The 18355-nt window shown below is 43.2% G+C and overlaps 1 protein-coding gene across 17 annotated transcripts in view; it reads right to left on the reverse strand.

Moving 5' to 3' along the window:
- The window catches only part of NCOR2 (nuclear receptor corepressor 2), a 344534-nt gene that overhangs the window by 52571 nt on the left and 273608 nt on the right, over positions 1-18355 (reverse strand). For 11 of the 17 annotated variants that reach the window (XM_069960954.1, XM_069960953.1, XM_069960943.1 and 8 more), the window contains exons 21-28: positions 16182-16302; positions 13166-13373; positions 8537-8698; positions 6938-7077; positions 5402-5507; positions 3690-3794; positions 2849-2940; positions 2595-2754 (exon numbers count right to left, since the gene is read on the reverse strand). In XM_069960954.1, coding sequence (XP_069817055.1) covers positions 2595-2754; positions 2849-2940; positions 3690-3794; positions 5402-5507; positions 6938-7077; positions 8537-8698; positions 13166-13373; positions 16182-16302 — 1094 coding nt within the window. The remainder of the gene's footprint in view (positions 1-2594; positions 2755-2848; positions 2941-3689; positions 3795-5401; positions 5508-6937; positions 7078-8536; positions 8699-13165; positions 13374-16181; positions 16303-18355) is intronic. The other 6 variants (XM_069960952.1, XM_069960940.1, XM_069960939.1 and 3 more) reach the window with 2 other exon arrangements.

The following is an 18355-nucleotide window of genomic DNA, read 5'->3' on the forward strand; positions in this document are numbered from 1 at the left end:
TGGTGCCTTATCTCCCTCCACCCCTCCCCTCTCTATAGAGAACCATGAAGACAGGGGGGAGAGCTTCAAACTGCTTTTTCATGATAAAAATGCATTTTTCGGCTAATAAACCCAATGACAACGTTTCTTAAAATCGACTGTACTATAAAAAAAAAAAAAACACTTTAAATAGAAGTCCACATTTTAATTAGTAAAGAACAGAATAGAAGACCTCCCATGCAGATAACGCCCCAATGTGTTCAGAATAAAAAAGAAAAAAGAAGAAGAAAAAACAACGTCTTTATGTTATACCCACCCTGTTTCCTATGGTGTCTTGTTGTAAGGGTAGGAACCCCAGGACATACTGTATAATCTTTTCTTATCACTAGCGTTCCGTGGACCTGTCAAACTGTTCGGGGTCGGCAACGTTCTCCGCACCTGAGCACTCGCCATTTGATTCCCCGTGACTGCGCTGTCAGACAGCAATGTAACACCTATGACAGCCAAAGGGCTCATGCACGAACCCTCATATAGCTCCATACAGTCCCCAAGTGTTACACCTGTAATAAACCAGTCTATACTTCTTCTCTATTAGATTCTAGGCATGCTCTATGACGGTGGTATTCTCCCCTAGAGGCACACTACTACACTAATACCTCTATAGTATAAAGTAGGGCACAACTCCAAGTGCTTCCATATAGCCACTTGCATGCAGCTTTGCCATCTGCCTTAAAGGGGAACTTATATAGGGAAAGTTATATAGATCTGTAATTTACTTTTATTTAAAAATCTCAAGTCTTCCTATACTTATCAGCTGCTGTATGTCCTGTAGGAAGCAGTGTATTCTTTCCAGTCTGACACAGTGCTCTCTGCTGCCACTTCTGTCCAGAGCAGCAGCAAATCCCCATAGAAAACCTCACCTGCTCTGGACAGTTCCTGACATGGACAGAGGTGGCAGCAGAGGGCACTGTGTTAGACTGGAAAGAATACACCACTTTCTGCAGGACTATTACCATAGACAACTATTGACATGTCATATAGACATGTGAAAAGTTTGATCGGTCTGGGTCATACCAGTACCAATCAGGAAAATGACTCTTTGTCATGTGATCTGTTGGGCTCCTGATGTAAGTCTATTGAGCCCAACTCATTATGCTGACACAGAGCAGGGAGCGGGCCATGCAGCAGCACAGTCCGCTTGCTCTGATGATCAGTACAGGTCTGAACAGTTTTCTATGGTGACAGGTAAACTTTTACATTTCCTGCATCTACATTCAAGGGGTTAGGGCATGTGCACAATACGGGATTCCAGCGGTGACCCGCCGTGGATTCCGCAGCTCACCCCTGCTCACGGACGCTGGTGGATGCACGCATCTCCGCTGGTCCCATAGGCTTCATTCTATGGTTTGCCAGATTCTGCCGTTCACCCGAAGAATGAGTGGGTTCGTTCTTTGGGCAGAGGGCGGAATCTGCCAGACCATAGAATGAAGCCTATGGGACCATCGAAGATGCGTGTCCACCAGCGTCCATGAGCGGGGATGAGCTGCGGAATCACTGGTGGGCCATCCACCGGGAATCTGTAGTGTGCACATACTCTTATCCAGTGAAAATCATTTTCTTTCAAATCAACTGGTTTTAGAAAGTTATATAGATTTGTAATTTACTTCTATTTAAAAATCTCAAATCTTCCCGCACTTATAAGCTGCTGTATGTCCTGAAGGAAGCGGTTTATTCTTTCCAGTCTGACACAGTGCTCTCTGCTACCACCTCTGTCCATGTCAGGAACTGTCCAGAGCAGGAGAGGTTTTCTATGGGGTTTTGCTACTACTCTGGACAGTTCCTGACATGGACAGAGGTGGCAACAGAGAGCACTGTGTCAGACTGGAAAGAATACACCAATTCCTACAGGACATCCAGCAGCTGATAAGTACTGGAAGACTAGAGATTTTTAAATAGAAGTACGGTAAATTTCTGAAACCAGTTGATTTAAAAGAAAATGATTTTCGCTGGACAACCCCTTTCATGTCCCATATTCTTGGGTAACTCCTTCAAAGTGAATGATAAGTTATCCTGTGCATTAGTCTAGTTTGGCCATAGAACCCCTTTAAGCTTGTCTGACTGTAAACAAAGGCTAGTTTTAGGCAAACTGCACCAGTGTCTAACAGTCCGTATTACAGTGCCTTAGGAATCGAGAGCTTGGTTAGGAAGAACCAGTGGAATATACCAATGTGAAACTAGTCTTAGCCACCAAGAACCTGGAAAACGGAGCGCTCAGATTCTAGTTCACTTGATGTAGAAGCTTGCAATGTAACGCAGGTCACCGTAGAGCCGGAACACTGCAGTATGTGTTCACTTATTATCATAAATACACAAGAGTGACTATTTACAATCTAGAGGACCCCTTTATATTATCATGTTTTACACCAGGGATGGGAACTTTCGGCCCTCCAGCTGTTGCAAAACTACAATTCTCATCATGCCTGGACAGCCAAAGCCTTCGGCTTTGGCTGTCAAGGCATGATTGGGATTGTAGTTTTGCAACAGCTGGAGGGCTGAAGGTTCCCCATCCCTGCTTTACACAGTCTTTAACAACAGCTCCAAGGAAAGGAAATCACCAGACTTGCCATCGAGGGACAGGATGTGGCCTTTCTTGCCTTTATAAATGACCTGACCTTTGGACAGCGGTTCCTCCCGCATTCGGTCTACCCTGCCAGGACTGTTTTCTCCCATGATCTTCGAGATGGTTCCCTTGTAGAGTACGTCTGCTGGAGTGCCCTTAAAGGTTGTGCGGAAAGAGGTGTGAGTGCACAAAGTGACCGGAAAGGAGGAAAGATGATGCTTTATATTGCAGTACGCTGTGTGGACTCACATGTGTTATGGACCCTCTATACGATATTTGGGTATCTGGAGGAGGTCGATTGCTTGGCAAACCTTTAGTGAGACTTCCTCCGTGCGCTGTTCCTGCAAGCAGAGAAAATAACATTTAAACACATCACTATACATTAAAGGGGTATTAAATACACGCTAAATCATCCCCCCTCCTGGAGACTAACAATTCCTTCCATACTTGTTATTACCTTATCAGTCTCCTTTCCCCAGTTCTCAGTTGGTGCTTTCTGCTGAAGACTGAAAACTGTGTGTGAGCTGTTCTCTCTGTCTCCCCCTCCTCCTTTCCGAGACGGCTCAAGTAAAACCGCATCCCTGCCAGCTGTCTCTGCACTCTGTGATGCCGGGAGGGTTAATCTGAGGTCAAGTTACTGGTGACCTCACAGTGATTAACCTTCTCAGCATTGAAGAGTGCAGAAACGGCCAGCCAGGGACACTGTTTACATGGACTGGGGGAAGGAGGAAGCAGAGACGGAGAGAGCAGCTTACACGCAGTTTTCTGTAAAAGTGTTATGGCTCTTAGGAGCGGAGGCGTACAGCACTGCTTCAGTGTGACCAGGAGATCTGTGCTTCTTTGGCCATGAAAAGGTTAAACATGCACTATGGCAGGGGTAGGGAATCTCGGCACTACAGCTGTTGCAAAACTAAAAGCTTTAGGTTTGGCTGTCCAGGCATGATGGGAGTTGTAGTTTTGCAACAGCTGGAGGGCCAAGGTTCCCTAGCCCTGCGCTATGGCCTATACACATGTTCAACTACACATGGTCCATTATTCATTCTCTAATTCCCATGAGTGACTCGTACAGTTAAGACCCATCATACTCTACCCCTAAAAATGGAGCTCTCTTGTGTGGTCTGCATGGCTAGGTTCTCAGGCTGGCTCGGCTGGCTCTTGGGAGAGAGCTGTTCTTGTTTAACAGCCAAGAAAGGCACTGAAAGAATAAAAACAATGAAATAAGTTACAGGAAAAAAAAAAACAACGCTTCTCACTGAGCTTCCCCCGACCTGTCACTAATCTATATACAGGGTCACTACAGAGGGTGCGAAAGCGGTCACTACAACACAGCAAGGAACAACGTCCGGAATTAAGTATTTACTACTAATAAATACTACTGTATACATCAAATAGTAAAATCTGCAATCTACTGTGATCTATGAGGTTTACAGGTAATACATCATGTGATAATTGTGGATTGTGAGTCCAGGACCAACAGAAACACAAGGTTCCTGCTAGAAATATACATACACACACACACACAAGATGGTGATAGAAGTCTGCAGACAATCTTAAAGACTCCGGGGCAAAGTCCACCGAAAGAACCTTTTACATTTTTATTACAGTAGAAAGCTGATAACATTGGCACAGACGGAGGTCACCCTCTCCAAGTATAATGACCCGAGACCGGCTACTATGCTTTAACCTGTTCAGTGCCAGCGGGGAAATCCTCCCGTCACGTTTCCTTCTCCGCATCAATGGTCTCAGATCTCTATGCAGTGATAGACAATCACTCTTAGGCTGGGTTCACACTGTGTTTTTGCAATCCGTTTTTTTGATCCGTTTTTCCATTGACTTTTATTATATAAAAAGCATCCGTTTTTTTTAACGTACACAAAAACGTAGCTTACCACATTTTTGTGTATGTTAAATAAACGGATGCACTTTAATAATTTTTTTTTAATAATGGGACGTCAATGGAAAAAACGGAGCAAAACGGATTGCAAAGACTTAGTGTGAACAGAGCCTTATATAGGGTTATATTTTAAAAGGAAACCTCCCAGATTGAAAACGCAGTGTGTTACAGAGTAGTAGGAGCTGAGTAAACAGATATAAGTACTTTTCATTTACCCGTGGCAACTTCTGCTTATTCTGGACTATGTAGTCAAGTGGGCGGTCCTAATGAGCTCTGTGTAAGTGTGCAAATGAAGGGGGCTGTAAGTCACTGAGTTGGACCACCCACATGACTACTAAGCCCAAATGAGCAGAGATTTACATGAACCATTCTCTGTTTTTGCAGTCCGTTTGGATGGGTTTTTTTTCATTGACTTCCCTTATGAAACTAAAAATGATTTTTTTTTTTTTATAAAACGGATGAAAAAAGGGACTGCAAAACCACAGTGTGAACCCAGCCTTACAGGAACAGGTTGCTTTCCAGCAGTAAACAATAGTTTAGGTTTTACACAACACAGTACTATCCATCTATACTAAAGGGAAGGCGACGCATTGTGAATGATGGGAAGGGACTGCAGACGCCCTGTCATCGTCGTTAAACTTTGCTTTAGAGAGAAACTCGAGTTCATGAGGGTTTTGTCGCTGCGGAGGAAAAGGTCATTGACACAGACTGTTTGGCAATACGGTATTTATACTGGACGAGAATCCTTGTACCGAGCAGACGGCTGTGGACACAGCACAAATAGACCCTAATGGAAGAGTCTACTTAAATGACACATGTCTGTACAAAAAAACACATGTAAACAACTATTTATAACCAGATCAGAGAACAGCAACAGGGCCGAACCCATCTCAACTTACGCTCCTCACCCAGTTTTTTAGGGTCCACGTTCATTGGTAAACCCATAGTGATAGACCCGACGGGGACTTTTGCATGTTCAGAGCTGTACGGTGTATGAAGTGGGATGGGGACACCCTGAAATAAGAGCAACAGTAAGTTACCAATAATAACAACACCGATCACATTGTCCTGATATTACAGAAGAATGCACAGATTGTACTCATAAGATTGTATTACATTGTATTCACATTTGATTGGAGCCTACAGTCTTAAAGGAGAAGTGCTGCGATTTCTAAAATCCGACTGCCTGCACAGGGAGGGGGGAAATTGACAAGTACGGACTTACCTCTCCCTGTGCCGTGGTGAGCATCGGCACCAGTCTCGAGACGACTCGGCTGATGGACTGGCCACTCAGCCAATCAGTGACTGGGGCAGGGCGTCCCTCCAGTCACTGATTGGCTGAGCGGGCAGTCTATCAGGCATTTTCCCCCTAAGTTCTGATGAATCCGACAGGGGTCCCGCGGCTGTTCCAGCTGATCACCGCAGGCACGGTGAGAGGTAAGTTAGTACTTGTAATCAATTTCCCCCTTCCCCTGCAGGCCACCGGATTTTAGAAATCACCAGCATTACCTACATCAGCATTGAAAAACCATGGCCACTTTCTTCCAGAGACAGCACTGCTCTTGTCTCCAGTTTGGGTGCAGGTTTTGTAACTCGGTTAAATTGAAGTGAATGGAGCTCAACTGCAAACCGCACCTGACATGGAGACAAAAGCGGTGCTGTCTCTGGAAGAAAGTGGCCATGTTTATCGAACAATGGAAAATCCCTTTAAAGGGGGTTATCCCAAATTAGAAAAAAGCATAACTGCTTCCTTCTAAAAACAGCACAACCCCTGTCCTCAGGCTGTGAATTGTATTACAACTTGGGTTCATTCACTTCAATTAAATCAAACTGTAATACCAGGCACAAACTGAGAATGAGAGTGGCGCACCTAGTGGAAGAATGCAGCTATGTTAGTCGTTATCACAATGGCTGCCACTGCCCATATGGCAACGAATCCTGTTGTCTATGATTCCTGAATAACACATCTCTCTAGTTATTGTATATATTGGGTAAATTGTAACGGCAGCCATTATGGTTTCTGATCAGCTTTCCTAGATAGAACTAAGAAACAGTTGTATAAACTTTCTATCAACATGTAAAGCAGAGATAAGTGAACCGCAAGCACGCTCAGGTTCGGACTCTCGGCATTGATTACCAGTTGGATGCAGCCCTAAAGCTGCCTGGAAAACATGGATACAGATATAAGCCATAGGCTGCATCCGGATTTCCCAGACTCTCTAGGGTTGCATCAAACTTCTTCTTCTTGTTCATTCACATACCCCAACTGAGGGCATATAGATTACTTTGTAGAATTGAGAACTTCATTCGTTATGTATATCAGATAAATGTTATAGCTAGAAATAGTCACAGCATTACAATAAAGCAGGGGTAGGGAATCTCGGCTCTCCAGCTGTTGCAAAACTACAACTTCCATCATGCATGGACAGCAAAAGTCCCACTACCTGAGATATGGAGCCCATGGGTCTTTCGATAGCAGCTGGATGTTTGCTAGAGGAGATGAGAGGAGGTGGGTTGGATATGTTGTTAATACAAGGAGCCAGCGACCGTGAACCATCGTGCAGGTTTAGTGGCATTGAATGACCTGTGCAAAAAATAAAGATGCAATGGGTTAAATACAATCTACAGGTTATCTACAGCAGCGGGGACAAAGGGCCCTATTACACGGGACGATTATCGTGCGAAAAATCGTTATATCGTTTGAATTCAAATGATAATCGTTCTGTGTAATTGCAGGCAACAATTGAAAAAACGTTTGTATGTCGTTGATTTAGATCTGAACCTAAAACGATCGTTAATCGTTCGCTGCAATTCCACATTCGCTCAAGTTCCGCATTTTTTCACCAATCGTTCAGTGTAATTGCACATTGTCCATTGTTTTGCTGGGATCAGAAGGAATAAACGATCATAGTAACGATTGCGATAACGATCATAGTAACGATCATTTTGTCTAATATGGTGAACGATTTCAGGTTAACGGTTAGTTGTTAATCGTTAAAAATCGCTCTGTGTAATAGGACCCAAACAGTCAGCCATCGGGTGTTTATCCCGTAGGCCTCATCCATCTGTATACTGTACGACATGCACCATATACAGCCTGGTGTCCTGCGGGGCGTAGAGGTGGTTGTGCACACAAGACAGTAGAGGGAGCAGCAATTTGTACAACAACCAAGAGAACGTCACGTCCTTTCCTCATAGTACCCAATAGGCTCTTGTTGCACATTTATTACAGTGGATGTGTAAAGCTATGTGCACACACAGTATCTTAGCCGCCATTTTGGTCAGTATTTTTTACCAAAACTATAATGATAAAATTCTATGTTTTGAACCCACTCATCGGTTTCGGTAATAATAGTGACCAAAATAAAGCCAAAATACTTTAAGTCCACATAAGCTAAAACTGAACTAGTAAAGAATGGTTGTGTGGACAGGTACAGGTTGCTGCACTCTTTCCAGGAGAATACGTTGCTCTGCATTAGGCAGTGGTATATAGACTTTCTACAGTGTTGTTATATTCAAAAGGGAACTCCAGCTAACACTCATTTTTTCCAAATCAACTGGTGTCAGAAAGTTATATAGATTTGCAAATTACTTCTATTGAAAAATATCTTGTCCTTCAGTACTTTTCAGCTGCTGTATGTCCTGCAGGAAGTGGTGTATTCTTTCCAGTCTGACACAGTGCTCTTTGCTGCCACCTCTGTCCATGTCAGGAACTGTCCAGAGCAGCAGCAAATCCCCATAGAAACCTCTCCAGCTCTGGACACTTCCTGACATGGACAGAGGTGGCAGCAGAGAGCACTGTGTCAGACTGGAGAGAATACACCACTTCCTGCAGGACATACAGCAGCTAAGTACTGGAAGACTGGATATGTTTTGTTAAATAAAAGTAAGTTACAAATCTATATAACTTTCTGGCAACAATTGATTTGAAAAGAAAAAAAAAAAAACCCAACAATCTCCCAACTTCCCTTTTTCAGATGACTGAAACTATCTGACTGTATAGAAAGACAACAGGTAACATATGTAATCTATACATTTCGCACCTTGAGGGTTATATGGGGATGTTGCTTCATGTTGTGGAAGGGGCTTTAATACTTCTCTGGCAGGCACTTGATACTGTGCTGTAGGGGGCCATGGTGGAAGGCAGGTCTGTTCTGCATTTAACCTCTGACCTTCAACCGGTAACGCCATATAAGCAGCTTTGTCTGAAAAAGAGAAATCATACAAAATTGCAGCTAAAGCGTCACGTGAAGTAACACATAAAATCTGCAGGAACTAAGAATGATGGCTGTATGCATTGGTCTGTTCAGTGCACATAGGGGGACGACAACACAGAAGCATTGCCGATGAGCTGATGAGCTCCTGTACTACACAGTGATTAGGGACAGAAGCGTTTGTCTTCATTCATTGTGTAGTGGTTGGAATGGTTACTGCCGCTCACATGACGGGAGCCGACATGCCGATACATAGTGAATGGAACCAACTGCATTCGAAAAAAGAATCGCACCGCCGACACCGATCACAAAATGATGTACCTGATGGTACATTCACTTTAAAAATATCAACTCCTCCAGTACTTATCAGCTGCTGTATGTCCTGCAGGAAGTGGTGTATTCTCTCCAGTCTGACACAGCGCTCTCTGCTGCCACCTCTGTCCATGTCAGGAACTGTCCAGAACAGGAGAGGTTTTCTATGGGGATTTGCTGCTGCTCTGGACAGTTCCTGACATGGACAGAGGTGGCAGCAGAGAGCACTGTGTCAGACTGGAGAGAATACACCACTTCCTGCAGGACATACAGCAGCTGATAAGTACTGGAAGACTGGAGATTTTTCAATAGAAGGAAATTACAAATCTGTATAACTTTCTGGCACCAGTTGATTTAAAAGAATGTTTTTTTTCCCCCCACTGGATAACCCCCTTTAAAAAGGTCTTGTAGTCAATTCAAACATTTTTAAATTTTAATACCATCACAAAGCTTAGGATTCCCTGATTACGCACATTTTTAATGTTTCCGTTCCTAAGGTATGTTTGTATAGATTGTCTAGTAATAATGGGGGTATCATGTGATGGGGGTGATTATACTAACAGGAAGTGTGACTTGTTTTATGTATATATTCATTATTAAAATTAGGTTGACGCCCATTTGACTATTATCCGAATTGTAAGACACACTGAACCCACATATCTGTGGAATGGGAGAACAAATCAAGAAACTTGTAATCAGGACCCCCGCAGCTATTTATGCATGGTAACATCTCATTGATAAATCTGGACTAACATACCTGTATAATCTGCAAAACAAGTACAAACATAAAACTAAAAAAATAAGCATATTCTTCAACCTTAAGAGACACTGTGTGAACATAGCCTCAGGCTGCCAAACAAATGGTGACCTTCCCAATTCTTAAACAGTCATTTTACTGTTACATGAACCTGGTATCCGCATGGCAGAACAGGTCGGTTCACTAACAGGCACCAGGATAAATACTGCAGGTGTATAAATGTTACCAAATATCCTGCTAGTCGCAACAAGACTATAATATATATATATGCTGTCTACTACACACTCAGGGGTACTCAGGTAAAAAAATTATTTCTTTTAAATCAACAGAAATATATATATTTGTATGTTACTTATACTTAAAATCTCCAGTCTTCCAGTACTTATCAGCTGCTGTATGTCCTGCGGGAAGTGGTGTATTCTTTCCACTCCAAAAAATTGACACTTTCTTCTTCAAGTAGAACAATAAAAGATGCATGCTTAAAAGGGTAACTCCGGTGGTAAAAAAAAAATGTTTTTAAATCAACTGGTATCAGAAAGGTAAATAGATTTGTAAGTTACTTATATTTAAAAAATCTCAAGACTTGCCGTACTTATCCCCTGCTGTATGTCCTGCAGGAAATTATGTATTCTTTTCAGTCTGACACAGGCCTCTCTGCTGCCACCTCTGTCCATGTCAGGAACTGTCCAAAGCAGGAGAGGTTTTCTATGGGGATTTGCTGTTGCTCTGGACAGTTCCTGACATGGACAGAGGTGGCAGCAGAGAGCACTGTGTCAGACTGGAGAGAATACACCACTTCCTGCAGGACATACAGCAGCTAATAAGTACTGGAAGACTGGAGATTTTTAAATAGAAGTAAATTACAAATCTATAGGGCTGACAGCAGCTGATCTGAAAGAAAAAAATAAACTTTAAGACGACAAAGCTTCCATTACTCTGCCCTGCTGTCCTTCCATCATTCATGTGAATGGTTGCTGTAATAACCATAACCAACATAAATGAAGGTTTCTATGGATTACACCAGAATACAAAGTTATGCAAAGTGAATGAACGTCCCGGCCAAGTATTTGTGATTTTGTCACTCCTATAAATACATCCATGAGAAATGGCCGTTTTAATACACACAAAGCTAAGAATAACCAGCCCACCTATTTTTTCCTGTTAATCTTCAAAATGGAGGTTAAAGTATACAAGCTGTCGGCATGTTTACCTCCAAAATTATTAATGGGCTGAAGCAGCGCCCTCCAGCTTAGCTGCCGAGAGGATTCCCGCGCTGCCTGCCCATAATCTTACATTATATTGCATCTTAACATCATATATTTTTATGGCTCTAAAGCAATTAGCAAAATCACTGAAAACTAATCTTAAAGGGGTAGTTTACAAAAAAATAAATAAAAATGTTTAGCAAGTGGCAGATATTTGTAATTTACATCTATTAAAAAAAAATATGTCCATTCTTCCAGTACTTATCAGCTGCTGTATGTCCTGCAGGAAGTGGTGTATTCTTTCTAGTCTGAAACAGTGCTCTCTGCTGCCACCTCTGTCCATGGGTTTTCTATGGGGATTTGCTGCTGCTCTGGACAGTTCCTGACATGGACAGAGGTGGCAGCAGAGAGCACCGTGTCAGACTGGAGAGAATACACCACTTCCTGCAGGACATACAGAAGCTGATAAGTACTGTAAGACTGGAGATTTGTTAAAAGAAGTAAATTACAAATCTCTGGCACTTGCTGAGACCAGTGGATTTGAAAGAATATTTTTTGGGTGAACAACCCCTTTAACTATGGAGAAGAGAAGTCTGTTCTGCAGTGTTGGGTGCACAAGGGCATTTGCTCTGTATGTGTCTGGAGGACGAGCACATCACAGATGTACTCTGTTCCATATACTCGGGGCTGGTATTCCTGCTGATGGCTGTAAATATTTAAGTGGTAAAATGTGCGAGGAGGAAATGTAGAAAAAGAAGTGGAATTTGGCCTCCTTTAAATGCACTTGGCTCAGAGTTAACTCTACAATTATAACCCTATAATCACAACTACAGGAATGCGCACAGCCGACAAAGAGCTCAGCACAAAGCACAGCCCAGCTACTTCAGCCATTGTTAAGATTTATGATCAATACCACCTAAGCTGGGCTGTTAATAACACCAATCAAACACTACCACTAGCTTAAAGGGGTAGTCCGGAGAAGAAAAAAAAAGTTTCCAAAACACTTCTATTTAAAAAAAAATCCAGTACTTATCAGCTGCTGTGTGTCCTGCAGGAAGTGGTGGATTTTTTTCCAGTGTGACACAGTGCTCTCTGCTGCCACCACTGTCAATGTCAGGAAATGTCCAGAGCAGTAGTAGCAAATCCGCATTGAAAACCTCTCCTGCTCGCCAGACTGGAAAAAATACACCACTTCCTGCAGGACAACTTTTACTACTTATATTATTAGCTCTGAAGCTTACTAGGAGACACTGCTCAATTGGTGCTGTGTGACAGGAGAGCTGACCATACAATGCGGCACCCCCAGGATTCTCTGCTACTGATTGTGGACCCGCTGCTGTTTGAGACATGCAAAGTGAAGGGAGACACACTGGGGCACATTTACTAACATACGCCCCTGGCATAAACCACAGAAACGGGGCAGATTTTCCGTGGCGTACGCAAGAAAAATCACCTGATGGGTGGGCAGGGGGAGTGGCGAGGTGGGAAGGAGGTGTGGCCTCCTCCCACGCATCATTTATTAAGGTTCACACCTGCCGGCAAAAATTTACACCTGCTCTGAGCAGGTGTAGATTTTTGTGCAAGGGCCAGGGCCGCTGTGCACCTCTTAGTAAATCCGTCAGGGTAAAAAGGGGGTGTGGCTTTAAGACTGCTGTACGAGTAGAGAAGTCTTAACAAATCTCCCCCTCTAGAGAGCAGAGATGCTAAGGCTGGGTTCACACACTACGTTTTTTCCATCCATTTTTTGCAAAAAAAAAAAAAAAAAAAAAAAAAAGGATGAAAAAAAACAGACGCATATGTGAGCATCCGATTTGATCCGTTTTTCCATTGATTTCCATTATAAAGAAAAAAAAACGGATCCGTTTTTTTAACGTACAAAAAAGTAGTCGACCTCATTTTTGTGTCCGTTAAAAAAAAAACGATCCTTTTTTTATAATTTAATGGAAAAACTGATCAAAATGGATGCACACACATGCATCCGTTATTTTCAAAACAAAACAGATTGCAAAAACGTAGTGTGAACCCAGGCTGAGGCTGAGCTTGTGTTTAGTTTTGTGTTTGCACTGTATATAGGGGCCATGTTATGTGTATGGCTGGCTGGCGTCAGGAAGCAGCTGACATTGCTGTAAAGCCCCTCCCTGAGCGACCATGAACGGCCTGCGTGCACCGCCATGAATTACATACCATCTTTATCCGCAGCTTTCCTGTTCGGGCTACTGATTGTCTGTGGCTCTTTTTCCGATGTTAAATGAGAAGGCGGATGCTTAGCTGGTGCTTGTCCGTCCAGGGCCGACTCGTGAACCTTGGTGATCTGCTCTTGATAAAGCGCCAAAGCGTGATGAGGTTTCATGGGAACCGTTTGAGGAGCCAACTCGGAGAATCCTTCTGAGATCTGAGAGAATGACGAAAAATGAAAAACTTTATCTTGACATGTGGTTTCAAAAGCGTAATAACACAGCCAGAGATCACGGCCCAACGGCCGGGTCACCGACTAGGAATTACAGTCCTGTGGGATGATTCAACTACTGACGGACTGTAATGGAGCAACACTACGTACAGGAACCATAGAAAGCGGCTTACTCCATATGACACAACTTTTCCCATACTATTTATACTGTATACTAACTCTCCTTAGATTATGATTTAACTGCAATGACTGGATATAGAGAAGTTAGAAAAGTCCCTAAAAATTGTATAGGCAAAATATTATTTTCTATAAATTGTAAACTAATCTTCTTAAAGGGGTAGTTCATCAAAAACATTTTTCTTTCAAATACACCGGTGCCAGAAAGTGCCAGAGATTTGTAATTTACTTCTAAGAAAAAATCTCAAGTCTTCCAGTACTTATCAGCTGCTGTATGTCCTGCAGGGAGTGGAGTATTCTTTCCAGTCTGGAGAACAGTAGACGTTTTCTATGAGGATTTGCTGCTGCTCTGGACAGTTACTGACATGGACAGAGGTGGCAAAGAGCACTGTGTCAGACTGGAAAGAATAAACCACTTCCTACAGGCCATACAGCAGCTGATAAGTCCTAGAAGACTGGAGATTTTTTTAATAGCAGTGAATTACAAAATAAAAAAATAAATAAAAATAGATAAATTAAAAACATTAATTTCAAATTAAAACAATAACATTTTAGCTATTCAATCCCTAAGAACTGCACTAGGCTGCACTGACATATATCCAGCGTTGGCCTGCACTGACATATATCTAGTGTTGGGCTGCACTGACATATATCCAGCGTTGGCCTGCACTGACATATATCCAGCGTTGGCCTGCACTGACATATATCTAGCGTTGGCCTGCACTGACATATATCTAGTGTTGGGCTGCACTGACATATATCTAGTGTTGGCCTGCACTGACATATATCTAGCGTTGGGCTGCACTGACATATATCTAGCGTTGGGCTGCACTGACATATATCTAGCGTTGGGCTGCACTGACATATATCTAGCGTTGGGCTGCACTGACATATATCTAGCGTTGGCCTGCACTGACATATATCTAGCGTTGGGCTGCACTGACATATATCTAGCGTTGGGCTGCACTGACATATATCTAGCATTGGGCTGCACTGACATATATCTAGTGTTAGGGTGCAGTGACATATATCTAGCATTGGGCTGCACTGACATATATCTAGTGTTGGGGTGCACTGACATATATCTAGCATTGGGCTGCACTGACATATATCTAGTGTTGGGGTGCACTGACATATATCTAGCATTGGGCTGCACTGACATATATCTAGCGTTGGGCTGCACTGACATATATCTAGCGTTGGGCTGCACTGACATATATCCAGCGTTGGGGTGCACTGACATATATCCAGCGTTGGCCTGCACTGACATATATCTAGTGTTGGCCTGCACTGACATATATCCAGCGTTGGGCTGCACTGACATATATCCAGCGTTGGGATGCACTGACATATATCTAGTGTTGGCCTGCACTGACATATATCTAGCGTTGGCCTGCACTGACATATATCTAGTGTTGGCCTGCACTGACATATATCTAGCGTTGGCCTGCACTGACATATATCTAGCGTTGGCCTGCACTGACATATATCTAGTGTTGGCCTGCACTGACATATATCCAGCGTTGGCCTGCACTGACATATATCTAGCGTTGGGCTGCACTGACATATATCTAGCGTTGGGCTGCACTGACATATATCTAGCGTTGGGCTGCACTGACATATATCTAGCATTGGCCTGCACTGACATATATCTAGTGTTGGCCTGCACTGACATATATCTAGTGTTGGCCTGCACTGACATATATCTAGTGTTGGCCTGCACTGACATATATCTAGCGTTGGCCTGCACTGACATATATCTAGCGTTCCATAGTGATGTGCCTTTGTACAACCCTACAAGGTGAGCATCTGGGACATAGCATTTGGAACATAAGTAAAAACATGACAAGAAGGCGCACCTCATCTTTGGCCTATAGGATGTCATATTACAAGAATACTGTAAATCCTAGCCTGATGTTCCAGAAACAACAACAAAAAAATACTAGCAATGGAAAAAAAAAGTAGTCAACAGGCAGTAACAGGAAGTGACAGGTGGCTTGATCTCTTCATACAAGTGAGCACCATGAATGAGGACTAGAATCTGACGGGCAGAACATCTCTTGCACGAGAGACCTTGCTGTGCTGGTAGTTACATCATCTGACAGCTATCATGCAAATCAATACACGGAGGCAAACACAGAAGACAGAGATACAAGACCGAAAGGAACGTGAATGGTCATTGTAACGTTTGGAATCAGCTAGCGTGTCGGCACTCTGTGCATGGTGGTGACTTGGATAGTAATAGCGTAAATCCAAGAATTTTCCCGACACTCACTGACACTATCTACCAGACAGCTGAGGAAGGCTATTCAGTCGCAACGCATCCAGTCTGTTCCAGTGTGATGTTTTATTCTCGATACATGAGCCAATAAACCTAATTGCATCAAGGGGTGAGTGTCGGGAAAATTCTTGGATTGTAACATATAGAAACATGGGGGAGGTAACGATTACTCAACCACTCATTGCAGTGCAACATCATGTTTTATGTGGATATGCATAGGTGTGCTGCTGATCAGGGCTTACTATCTTACCATAATGCTCAAGTAATGTGGCCCATAGGGTTATATGAAACAAAAATATAGTATGTAATGCAAATAATGGCGTGCAGATGCTTACAATGGGTGGGATGGCAGCCGCTCTCTGCTTCAGTTGTTTCAGGTCCATTGGTTTCTGAGGCGAGGAGTTCACTCGCGTGTCGCTGCCAGTGTTTAGCAGACTAGGCCGGGGAGACATCAGCCTGCACAAAGAAAGCACAAAGGTCACTCATGTTCCGCACACAACCTGTCTGGAACTCTGGGACAGGTGCAATGATTTCTTAGAATTCATCAATTTTCAAGGTGGTGAAAAACAGCACAATTTGCAAAAAAACCAAAACAAAACAATTGTGTAGTGGCATGAGAAGTTTGGAACAAATCACTAGACGCATTAAATACTCTTTATACCCAATCATACATATAAGTTGTCTATAATACCCTCACATGAACCTGTACAATACATGCCCTACAGAGGCGAATAAAGGGAACTATCAGCGGGTTAGATGAATCTGACCTGCTGATATGTCCCTATTGCACAGGAGACGCTGAGGAGGAGGATATGTCTTTTGCTGCACGGTCCTCTCTTTCCATACTCCGTGAAAATACCGCGGTTCTCTGACTTCCATCTCACCGAAAGGTACAAGAGAACAATACTGCTCATTCCTGAGTAATGGGAAATGTACGGCCATAAAACAAGAGATCGCTACTTGCTTTCCAGCAACAGAGAATGAAAGCGTCAGGAGCGAGCGAGCCCGGTACGTCACATAGTACTCGCAATGTTACCTCTCCAATTAGCTTAATCTTTTTTATCCTCCACACCGGGTATTTGAAGATTTTTTCCTGTAAGCAATCAGCATGCACTTAATACTCTACAAATATAGATCCCTCCACACAAAGGTGGACTGTGCAAAACATCAGTGACAATGGTCATTACAAGTATGATGTATTTCCAAAAGATACTTAAGTGAAGAGCTCTTGTAGAGGAAGCAACCTTACTAAGGGGACAGAGACGTTGCAGGTAAAAAGAAATTTCCTTGAGGTCAGCTAATTGGGTTTAACTGAAATAGAGGACCGCTACAATTACGTCTAAAAATCCGTATACAGAGTGCGGCTCCCACACAGCACATAAGCTTTGTATGTAAAGAGACATACCTACCTCCTCAACGTCTCCTGTGCAATAAGGACATATCAACAGGTTAGATTCGTCTAACCTGCTGATAGTCCCCATTAAATGAAGGCAGCATAAACTAGTGACGGAAATGCTGAACAGATCGGTGTATTACTTACATCATTCTGTTCAGCCGTTCTCCTAATATGCAGGAAAATAGGATTCTTGCCACACCCCTTCCCCCGCCCTCCGGCTGCTGATTGACAGCTGACTGCCTATATACACAGCATGGATAGTTAACTGCCAATCAGCAGCTGGTGGGCGGAGTTTGCTGCTTCTCATGAATATCCAGGACTACTGGGCTCATGCACATAATGGAGAGGACTACTTATTGTCCATATTATTTAGGAGGAAATCTCTGTAGCAGATCTTCCGCTTGCAGAATGTGTGAATGCGCCCTAAAGGTCCCTTATACATTAAATATATGACTTCCGGCGGGGGTCCTGAGAACGGTTCCGCCACTCACCATGGGCACGGGGAGAGGTAAGTTCCTACGTGTAATTAATTTCCCTCCTGTATGACAGGGAATCTATCATTTAATGTGATGCACATTGTGCCTACTGATGGAAGACAGGATACTCCTCTAAGGAAGGGGAAAGGAGCAGAGGCATAAAAACACATTTTACAAGCGGGTTAGTCCTTTAGATTGTTTGTTATGGGCAGCAGATGGCACAACGTGATTTATTAATATAAGTAATGGGAACTGCCAGGTGATTCTGATCACATCGTCCACACAGACCATTAGTAGGTAAAGAAAGAAACGCAGCAAAAATGTGAATGTGAACGCAGCCTTATGCTGACAGTCAGGACCATGAGACTGTATGTTCCATCACTAATCACATGTCTCGGATTAGAAATAAAGAGACACACTAAAGCCAATGTTCCCCCTTGTAGAATAACAGGCCTTGTGACCATCACATTACAGCAAGCAGTGCCCAATATCATCCCTGCCATGCAGCAGCCTGTGCCCGTGCTACAGTACAGCAACCAGTGCTTTCAGGATCCAGCGACAATGGAGTGTGACCCTCAAACTACCATATTAAAATCATAGTATACACTGTCCACAACAGCAACAACCATTGAAAGGG

This window comes from Dendropsophus ebraccatus, chromosome 3 (genome assembly GCF_027789765.1).
Source record: "Dendropsophus ebraccatus isolate aDenEbr1 chromosome 3, aDenEbr1.pat, whole genome shotgun sequence".
Classification (NCBI taxonomy): Eukaryota; Metazoa; Chordata; class Amphibia; order Anura; family Hylidae; genus Dendropsophus; species Dendropsophus ebraccatus.